General features: G+C 42.0%; 1 protein-coding gene across 2 annotated transcripts in view; it reads right to left on the bottom strand.

Annotated features, from left to right (window-relative positions):
* Positions 1-9918, bottom strand: part of map1ab (microtubule-associated protein 1Ab) — a 95473-nt gene extending 85555 nt beyond the window's left edge. For both annotated transcript variants that reach the window (XR_003596759.1, XM_028026903.1), the window contains exons 1-2: positions 9642-9918; positions 5148-5249 (exon numbers count right to left, since the gene is read on the bottom strand). Coding sequence is in view for 1 of the 2 variants with exons in the window: in XM_028026903.1 (XP_027882704.1) it covers positions 5148-5249; positions 9642-9900 (361 nt within the window). In the remaining variant the exon portion in view is untranslated. The remainder of the gene's footprint in view (positions 1-5147; positions 5250-9641) is intronic.
* Positions 9919-10410: the final 492 nt, after the last annotated feature.

Here is a 10410-nt window from a genome sequence, read left to right on the forward strand (position 1 = left end):
GACTGGACTCTTTATACAGTCCAGTCACTGTAACACCGCTGTTACAGTGAGGAGAAGACTCCACGTTGGCTATTTTCAGTATCAGGGAGGCGTCTGAAATGAAGTCAGAGGAAGCGCAAAGAGGGCAGCTAGCCAAAGGGAAGCTATTTTCTACGACATCTCGAGAAACGTCTGTGGCACAGTCAGGCTGTGAGAGAGAAACACTGAACAGAGAGCAGCAAAGTTGCTACTATATGTTTTCTCATTGGGAGCTTTTCACACGTCTGTTTTAGGACAGGCAGGATTCAGAAATGTTTACCTACATTACCGTCTGGAAATATCAGAGTTCAGATAAATTGCCTACATTTTCTAGGGGAAAACACAGCCACTACTATTTCAGTAATGCTAGCCATGCTAAGCACAATAAATGCTAACACTAGGCTATCTCTAGTTTTAACCAAACACTGAGTCAAACATTTTGGAGGTTTGAGAAGAGCCATACTTCACAGGCCACCACTTTCAAACATGCAACAACCTCCTCAGACTTCACTAAACCTTTTTCCAGAGAATGCTACATTAAGAAAGCTAATGTCTCTGGTTTCTGTTCAACACTTAAGTTCACACTAGAGAGTGTGTTTTTTAAATTTTAGATAACATAGGGCTGTTTTTCTTCAAAGTAGAATTGGCTATACTGCTCTGAAAGACTAAAACTGTCAATGTGAGGTGAAAGGTCATTAGTATTACATTTGTCATTAATGTAACTTCTTCAATATTCTGCTAATGTTGAAAAAACACAATTTTGCGATTGCGGCGTTCTCTCCTGTGTGGGCGCTGCATCAGGAACCACGAAATGAAACAACATGAAAACCTCTTAAGAAGACACTGAGCGCAGCGTCCTTCTTCACAAGATGGAGAAGTGTCAGATTTTAGCCGTTGTAGGATTTCTCTTTTGTGGGATCTTCAGTAGGATTTCTCCCGCTAGCGTTAGGCTGTCGCGTTTGCTTAGGTCACATATGTCAGAGTCAAGGCCCGCGGGCCACATCCGGCCCGCGAGAAGGTTTTTTACGGCCCCTGGAATGATCTTGATTTATTATTAGAACCGGCCCGCAGACCGCAGTAAGCCGGCACCCCGTCTGAAAAAAAAATACCTTCCTTATTTGAACTGTAAGTAGTTCTTTAAATGTTCTGTGAGATGATGTACTTACCCATGTATCCATAACAACCGGAACTTTCAATATCCACCAAGTTATTGCCGAAATATACCATCTATTAAAGGAGTGCCCCCCGGATTAATTACACTCTCTGCAGCTGCGAAGTTACAGTATTAACCCGATACTTGCTGGAAAGTGCAACGTCTCCCCTTTCAGAAACCGTTGGAACTTTTCCACTTAGCGCTACATGTGGCGGAATTACGGTACTGCAAATTTAGATGTGTCGCCGGTGCAATCTGTGCAATCACATATTTAGAGTTTTTTACTCAGTTCAAGTTTAAAAGTTAAAGTTTAATATTTGTTTTCACTGCATGTTACTTCTCCTTGATGAAAGTGCTGTTTTTGATTAATAGATTTTTGCACTTTATTTTATTGTATTTCAATCCAATTATATTTTAAAAATATTTCAGTTGTGTCTGTTGAAAATTAAAGATTACTGACAGAGCCATAAGAAAATATTGCTTTATTTATCTGATCATATTGGAATATATTTGTTAGGTTTTCAGTAGGTTCAATTAGGTTCACTAGACTATATGCGTCATTTAAAAAAATTTCAATGAACATTCGATCAGTCCGGCCCTCGGCTTGTAGCTAAATTTTTTATTTGGCCCTCCGTCCATTTGACTTTGACACCCCTGGCTTAGGTTGTATTTACCCAGAATGCTTCCTGTTTTGGAGCGGTCTCCAGTCCGCTAGGCATTCACATACGCATTCGAACCGCACCAGAGTTCACGTCGACCGAACCGAGACCGAGGTTTTTAGGCGGATCAGGGTTTGCTGGTTTGTAACCAAGTTTCATTACAAATTCCCACCTCCTCAAACAAACCGGTCTTTCTAGGCAATCAAACTAGAGTTTGATTAAAGCGGACTACACAGGACTGGTGCGAATGAACCCAACGTCTGTACACACAATAAGTCCTGAAAATCATGACAACAACGGATGAGATTAATATTTCAGCCACGGCACCAGCACTCATCATCAGCCATCAGAGACGTCAGCGTCTTACTCAGGCGTTGGAGTAACAAGGCCCTCAGAGTGGTGAGGTTTGGGAAACTGTAGTCAGTGATTTTTACAGAAGAGCAATGGATTCAATATGTTCGAATGACAAACTCAGCTTTTGATGAATCGTGCGATGCGTGAGACCTTTTGTGGAGCCGACTGCACATTGTCCAAAGAGGCCGTTGCCTATTGGCTCAATCCTGCTACATGCAAACTGGCAAGACTAGCGAGACGCGAAAAAAGTGTTTCCATTCCAATTTTGAGAAATACACAAATTTTGATGTGTGTATTTCAAAGTTTACCACCAAGTATTATCGAGGTCTTTTTTAATTTTATTGCAGTGTTTCAAATAAGCAAATTTATTTCCGTAAGTCCAATATGTGCAATTTTATGGTGAATGGAAGCGCAGCATGAAAAGTACAATGGACATGTTGTAAAAGCACATTTTCCCCAAATTTGACAGGGCTGGACAAGAGAAAAACATATGTGCAAGATTGTAAGATAATCGCTCACAAACGTCTACCATGTTTGGGAAAATCGGTGAATTTTTGACTTCCACTAATGTTCATCGAAAACCAACCCTAGCTGCCAAGCGTCCTTCGTGTTGGTTGGTAATTAATCATCATATGGTTGAACTGAACTATTGATATCTGAAATCCAAGACCTGTGGAAGGAGAGAAGTTGTAAAAATTCACCCAGCTGAACAGATGTGTGAAAAAATGCTGTGTCATTTACTGCAGCTTCTGCATAGCAATGTCTTTCCAGAGCAGTTACAGTCAGTCCTGAGTCTGTCGTCACGCCTCTGAATGTGTGTGTGTGTGTGGGGGGGGTGTATGTGGGTGTGAGATGGGGTGCGAGTGTGTGTGTGAAAGATCCCATGAGCCCCTTATCTGACAGATGATTCAGCGTCTTTAGTATTTTCATAGTGCTCTCTGAGCCTTGAGTTATTCCTGTAGACAGAGAGAACACACCCAGACACTGCAGCGCTCATTCAGCTGTCTACTTGATATACTGTATGACACATGAACACAGTCAAAATACTATGAAATATGGTGAAAATGGATCAAAATGTGACATTTTCTTTCATTTTCCATCATATTTGTTGGCTTTTTGAACTAATAATTGTGGGGCACGGGGGGGAGGTTTACAAGAAAGTAGCCGCATCTCCATTACAAATGTGCGCAATTTATGTCAATATTCTGTTAATGTGGAAAATAACACAATTTTGCAATTCACAATCAAAAATCACATTTATGATAAGTAATGATAAGTCATTAAAAAAACATGACGCGCCATCCTCCTCCTGCCACTTCCTGTTTTCTTTGTCGTTTCGACCAGTAGTAACATCTGGAAACTGGTGGAAAATCGCAGCTTTCTTTCCGAAATACACTAATGTCGATACAGACGACAAGCCACCTCACCCTAGCGCAAAACTATTTTGATCGAAAAGTGAGTTTATTTATTTTGATTGTTGTAATTCCTATTTGCGCAAATACATGGTCAATGGGAACGGAGCTAGCAGGCTGAACTAGTTTACTAAAACCATTCCTGCTCGGACATGTTGGCCAGGCAGGTGCGCCGTCACCTTTTCATTTACCTCACATGGTGCTAATAAATATAGAAACCCAGGTGATGACACTCCTATATCACTTTCTCTATCGCTTCCTCCAGGTTTAAAGATAATAAAGTCTAATTACAGCCAGCGCTCCAGCTGATCATTTCCTGCCGCGTAAATTTCTCACACAGAAGTGATGCGAGGTGAAAAAACTGAGACAACAAGCTCCGCAGGACGATCAGCAACACAGCGGAACCAACAGGATAACAAGAAAAAGATGCTCCAAACTCTCAACATGAATATTTCAGAAAGTCAAGGCAAAACCAATCAAATGTATTTGTGGGACACATTTAAAGTAGGAATGCACTGATCCACATTTTGCAAACTCGGTGCAGAAAGACCCCGAGCCGGGAATCAAACCCAGGACCTTCTTGCTGCAAGGCAACAGTGCTACCTACTGCGCCACTGTGCAGCCCTAAACACAGACGTAACGGCACTTAAAAATGTATTTGATAACGCAAATACATCGGTATAGCACCGTGAAATATGCAACTAGCTTCACAAGCTGGGTCAAACATGTCAGAACACAATTCCTTTGTTCAGTCAGTGCAATTAAGAGTCAATGCAAAATAAATCATAGAGAAAATGGAGCTGACAAAAACAATGTTTGACTGCCGTGGTCTTAAAAATAAACTGCAACAAACCTTCTTTCAGGTGGTTCAGAAAGTGAAATTAGGAATTCAAAATATAATGTTAAAAAAAAAAGAAGATAAATCATGACACTGCTCAGAGTTAGACTGAATAGATCTGTCCTTCGATACCCAATCTAGAATTTTTATGAATATCGGAACCGAAGCAGAGGTCAATAATGGATCGGTGCATCTCTAATCTAAAGTCGCTCTCTTTTATTTAATGTGGGAGCGGAACAGAAACATGGTCTGAATTCTGATCATGTATGAATTCTGATGTCGTATTTCAAATTGGATACTTAGACACAGATTTAAAGCTGCAGACGGTCGCTCTGATATAGATTTCTGATATATTCAGAAAAATCAAAAAAACATATTCAACTTCATTTTCATTTTGCATTTTCTGTTTCTAGTTTTACTTGCAAAACTACATAAAAACCAAACGAAATTTTCGCACTCGTAGTTTCTCACATAAAATCCCCGCAAAACACATTGACATGTTTGGTTGCCACGGAAACCCGTGGAAAAGTTCAAAAGGTAGGACAACTTTTGCTGAGAACTTAGGCTTCTTGCTGAATCCCATTATTAAAGTTGTCTTATTTCATTTCTTCCTGCTTTCTGAATCCATCAGAAAAAGCAGCACTAAGTGGTTTCCAGCAAGTCATCACTAGTTCCCCAGCTTACAGGGGGTGGAGGGAGCACATCCAACTGACCTCTGACCTTGGAGGAAAAATGGGCCGAGTGGCGAGTTATAAACAGCGGCAGCTGCTGGTCAAGGTCGCAGCACTTCAAATTGACGTCCCAGGATCGAATTCCTGCAGGGAAGGAAAAGAAAAGAGCTTTTAAGGTCAAACGAAGTACTGCAGGGCAGATGTGAAAATAATAACAATAAAAACATCTCTGGGATTTTTTTTTTTTTTTTAATGATCCTGAACAAAAATCCTTTGCAGGTTATCAAAGAAGCCGCCTTTGGTTTGTTGTTTTTGTATACACGAGGTCACACTTCACCATCTGTTGCTGCAGCTAATTCACCTTCCTCCTGCTTCCTCCCTTCAACACTTTAATGCTACGAGTTATAATGCTAATCGTTTCCTACAGTAATTACAGACCTGAGCAAGTTCCATTTCTCACACTGTGACGCCGTGCTAAGAAAATGAAAAAATGAAAAATAAATCACAAGAATAAAGTCACAACATTACGACTTCATTCTCGTAATGGTATGACTTTATTATTGTCATTTTGTTTTATTTTTCCTATGTATGGTCTTAATACTCTGCAGCATAGAACAACTTTTTTCTCATATTATCATGACTTTTATCCTTATAATTTTATTACTTCATTCTCATAATTCTATTACTTTATCCTAATTTTATTTATTTTCGCTAGCATAGCCCTAACGCTGCAGTATTGAACGACTTCATTCTCGTGGCACTGTACCTTTATTCTCTTATTTCAATTTTATTCTTGTATTATTTTCACTTTATTCTCATAATATTACGACTTTACTCTTGTAATACTGACTTTATTCTCATATGACTTTATTCTTGTAATATTTCAACTCCACTCTGGTAACATTACAACTTTCTTCTTGTGGTACCACGACTTTATTTTCACATCAGTTCAACTTTATTGTCATATGACTTTATTCTCGTATTATTTTATCTTTATTCTTGTACGACTTTATCCTTACATTATCCTTACATTACTAAATTACCCTTGGATATAAGTGTGTGTCTATGTAGATGCATAATGGATGGCTGTATGGATTTCACATTGGGTGAAACGAGCACAGCCAGCAGACGCCCAGAACCAAACCGTACCGCATTTGGAGATTCCAGTTTACTATTCTTTATTGTAAACATGTCCAAATTTAAAACAGTAGGAAAAAGATCCATAGTCGAAGAACCTCTATAGCATCTGGCAGAAAGATTCATACCTCTGTAATTTATTCAGATTTTAGGCCCATTGCTACCAACAACTTAAAAAAAGCGAATTCAAAATAACTTTGCTTCAATAGCAGTCAGTCATGCAACAAATCTCAACAGGCCTCTGACGGGAGATGCAGAACTTTACCCATTTTTAGCGTCACGATTCGATCCAGACACAATTTTCAATTCAGAAACCAATTTTTCTACTCAAAACAGCCTAGAGATTCTGTTTAAATTATGCGACTGACAAGAGGAAAAGCCAATGTTGCACAGAAAACTTTAGCTTCAGGAGGCTTGAGGAGCCAGCTAAATCTGTGCAGACTGTTACGTACTCGGTGTGTACGTAAAAGCAGCTCACACACACACACACACACACACACACACGCCGAGTCATTCTGAAAACACCAGGCGGGGTGAAACTATCCGTGCTTTAATAAGCTGAGTGGGTGTGAGCCTGCAAATACACGAGCTGATCCGTCAGCTCCCAGGGGTCCGAACAGCAACGCGGAGGTCAGGGGGGACGGAGGGAGTCGGTGTGGCGTTGCGCCGCCATCTTACACCCTAATCTGGACCAGAGGACAAGCAGCCTGTGACAGCGGCTCCGTGGGAAATCGCTGACAGGCGTTTTTTCTGGAAATGCAAGCGTTTAAAAATCCATGCAGTTAACTTATAGCAGGTGTCAGGCTGCGTGAGGAGGAGCAGCGATGAACACAGGTCTGTGACAAAGTGGCATGTCTTCCTTTAACCCTGTGAAGATGACTTTACAAGAAGAAGATTCTAGTTCAAATATTCTGGGATGTCCAGGGTGGGGCTGAAACGATTAGTCGACTTAATCGCGATGAATCGATTATCGAAATAATCGTCAGCTAGTTTAGTGATCGATTAATCGTTAGCTGGAGTATAGGTTCTCAAAAAAAGGTTTTGGCTTCACCCAGTTCAAATTCACCGGATTTTGTGATAATTTGCATCATCATCACACTTTAAACCTGTGGAGACAAAATTACAATACGAAAATTGTATTTCAAAAATTCTGCATTATCCAGACTAGGACAGAAATGATTGAAATAACTGTCAATTAACTGAGTATAGAGAAAAATGAGTTTTTACTGGAAAAATCGACATATTCAGCCAAAACTGCACAAAAATATTTAGACATTTTGTGTTTAATATAAAAGCACTGTTGTTTGTAAAAATGTTTCCCCAAAACTCCTCAAGTGGCAGTTTTAGCTTCACTAAATTCACAAAAGGAATGACATCCATCCATCCATCCATCCATCCATCCATCCATCCATCCATCCATCCATCCATCCATCCATCCATCCATCCATCCATCATCCATCCATCCATCCATCCATCCATCCATCCATCCATCCATCCATCCATCCATTTTCTTCCGCTTATCCGGGGTCAGGTTGTGGGGGTAGCAGCTTCAGAAGGGACGCCCAGACTTCCCTCTCCCCAGCCACTTCTTCCAGCTCCTCCGGGGGAATCCCGAGGCGTTCCCAGGCCAGCCGAGAGATATAGTCCCTCCAGCGTGTCTTGGGTTTTCTCGGGGCCTCCTCCCGGTGGGACGTGCCCGGAACACCTCACCAGGGAGGCGTCCAGGAGGCATCCTGACCAGATGCCCGAGCCACCTCAACTGGCTCCTCTCGATGTGAAGGAGCAGCGGCTCTACTCTGACTCCCTCCCGGATGACTGAGCTTCTCACCCTATCTCTAAGGGAGAGCCCAGCCACCCTACGGAGAAAACCCATTTCGGCCGCTTGTATCCGCGATCTCGTTCTTTCGGTCATGACCCAAAACTCATGACCATAGATGAGGGTGGGAACGTAGATCGACCGGTAAATCGAGAGCTTCGCTTTTTGGCTCAGCTCTCTCTTCACCACGATGGACCGGTACAGCGCCCGCTTGATGGCAGACGCTGCACCAATCTGCCTGTCGATCTCCCGCTCCCTTCTTCCCTCATTCGTGAACAAGATCCAGAGATACTTGAACTCCTCCACTTGGGGCAGGACACCCCCCCTGACCCGGAGAAGGCACTCTACCCTTGACATGTTATTGTATTTTAGAAAAATAAGATGTTTATTTTTATATTTGAAAAGGAATTTGTGAACATGGGCTGGAAAGTGAGCAGATCATGACTGACATAATTGTTTGTTGCGGGCGGTACGGTCTTCTGCCACAACTGATAAAAAGGTTTTGGACCTCAAGGTTTGACCGTGGACTTAACGATCTCGCCAACGACTACAGTCTCTAAATGGATTGAAAATGGCCGTCGAAATGTCGTTGTTGATGTTCATCCCCATGGTCAATCAATACGTACCGCTCCCGACCAAAAACAACCAATCAGAGCCAGGAGAAGCAAGGTCTTAACGCTGTCAATCAACCTCATGTACTCGCTGCTCAACAATGGCAGCGAAACAATATATTGTTACAAGAAAACCATGGGCATGCTAACTAGCCTGAGCATTCCCAACAGCATCTGCTAGCTGCAGTGCCACACTGAGTGTGATTGACAGCACTAAGACCCACCTCCTGACTCTGATTGGTTGTTTCTAGCACTGGGCGAGGATGGAGGAGCTCAGTTTATTTATTTAATTTTCAAAGACTCTACATAGTGACAGTTTCAACAAGTATGTAAAGAAAAAGAAAGTTACAGACTACAACTTGAATAATTCATACCCAGTGAGTTATTATAGCTAGCAGCTCTTCCTAGCCTCAAAAAGAATCTGAAATGGACAGAACACAGATCATTTTTGTGCCTCATTGTAATGTACTCAACCTAAATAAAATAAAAAAGGTGCCCCCTCTTTTGTGCACTTTCTACAAACTTTGGAAAAGCTGAACACCACACACTCTTAGAAGGAGTGGTGTTTTTCTTGTCTGTGGACATTGGTTAGAGGAAGAAGTACACAGTTGGGTAATATCTTTACAGTCCTCTCAAACAATAATAATGCGGTGAAGCCACGCTTTATCACTAGCAGTACAGCTAGGAAATAACAAGCATATTTTGTAGCTCGCAGCTCGAATGATAGCATCACATTTGGTGAAAATGATTGTTTTAGTCCCATGGTGCAATGCTGCAGCAACTGCCATCCTGTTCAATGCGTCAAACCATTTCTCTCCCGCTGATGTTGCCCAGCTCCAAACCTTTCCTCTCGACTTTTAATCCCTAAACGCGCAGCAGTGAACGCGAGCTGCCAAAAAAAAAGAAGCTATTTAAAAAATAATAATAATAATAAGTGCCTTTAGAGCTCCGTTCGGGTCCAGCAGTACTCACCCCGCTCTATCTGCGCTCTGGCGGCGTCCAGCTGCTGCTCCGTGCCGATCTGCCCGATCACTATCAGCGTGTAGTAGCCGCTCCGGTTGAACGGCAGCCCGCGTCGCTGCCTGCCTCCTCTACGGCGGTGCTGTAGCCTCTCCTCGGACCCCGGAGCGCCCGTGTCCTCGTCCTCCTCCACCACCGGGAGCGCACCTCGCGCGGGCATCTCCATGGCAACAGCCCCCGGAGCCGACGCCGGGGCCGACTCCATCGCCATGACAACTGTCGTGTGTGTGTGTGTGGGTGTGTGTGAGAAGGGAGGCGCGTGGAAGGGCTGGAGGAGGGGTGAGGAGGGCGGCGTGGACAGATGCAGAGGTGAGGGAGCGGGCTGGAGGGGGGGCGCCACAGAAAATCACAAATCAGCATTATTTCTAAACAAGTTTTTAAAATAATGTGTTGATATATATATATATATATATATATATACTGCTCAAAAAAATAAAGGGAACACTTAAACAACACAATATAACTCCAAGTAAATCAAACTTCTGTGAAATCAAACTGTCCACTTAGGAAGCAACACTGATTGACAATCAATTTCACCTGCTGTTGTGCAAATGGAACTTTGTACAGAACAAAGTATTCAATGAGAATATTTCTTTCATTCAGATCTAGGATGTGTTATTTGAGTGTTCCCTTTATTTTTTGAGCAGTGTATATATATATATATATATATATATATATATATATATATATATATATATATATATATATATATATTTGAGTG

This window comes from Xiphophorus couchianus, chromosome 2 (genome assembly GCF_001444195.1).
Source record: "Xiphophorus couchianus chromosome 2, X_couchianus-1.0, whole genome shotgun sequence".
NCBI classification, from domain to species: Eukaryota; Metazoa; Chordata; class Actinopteri; order Cyprinodontiformes; family Poeciliidae; genus Xiphophorus; species Xiphophorus couchianus.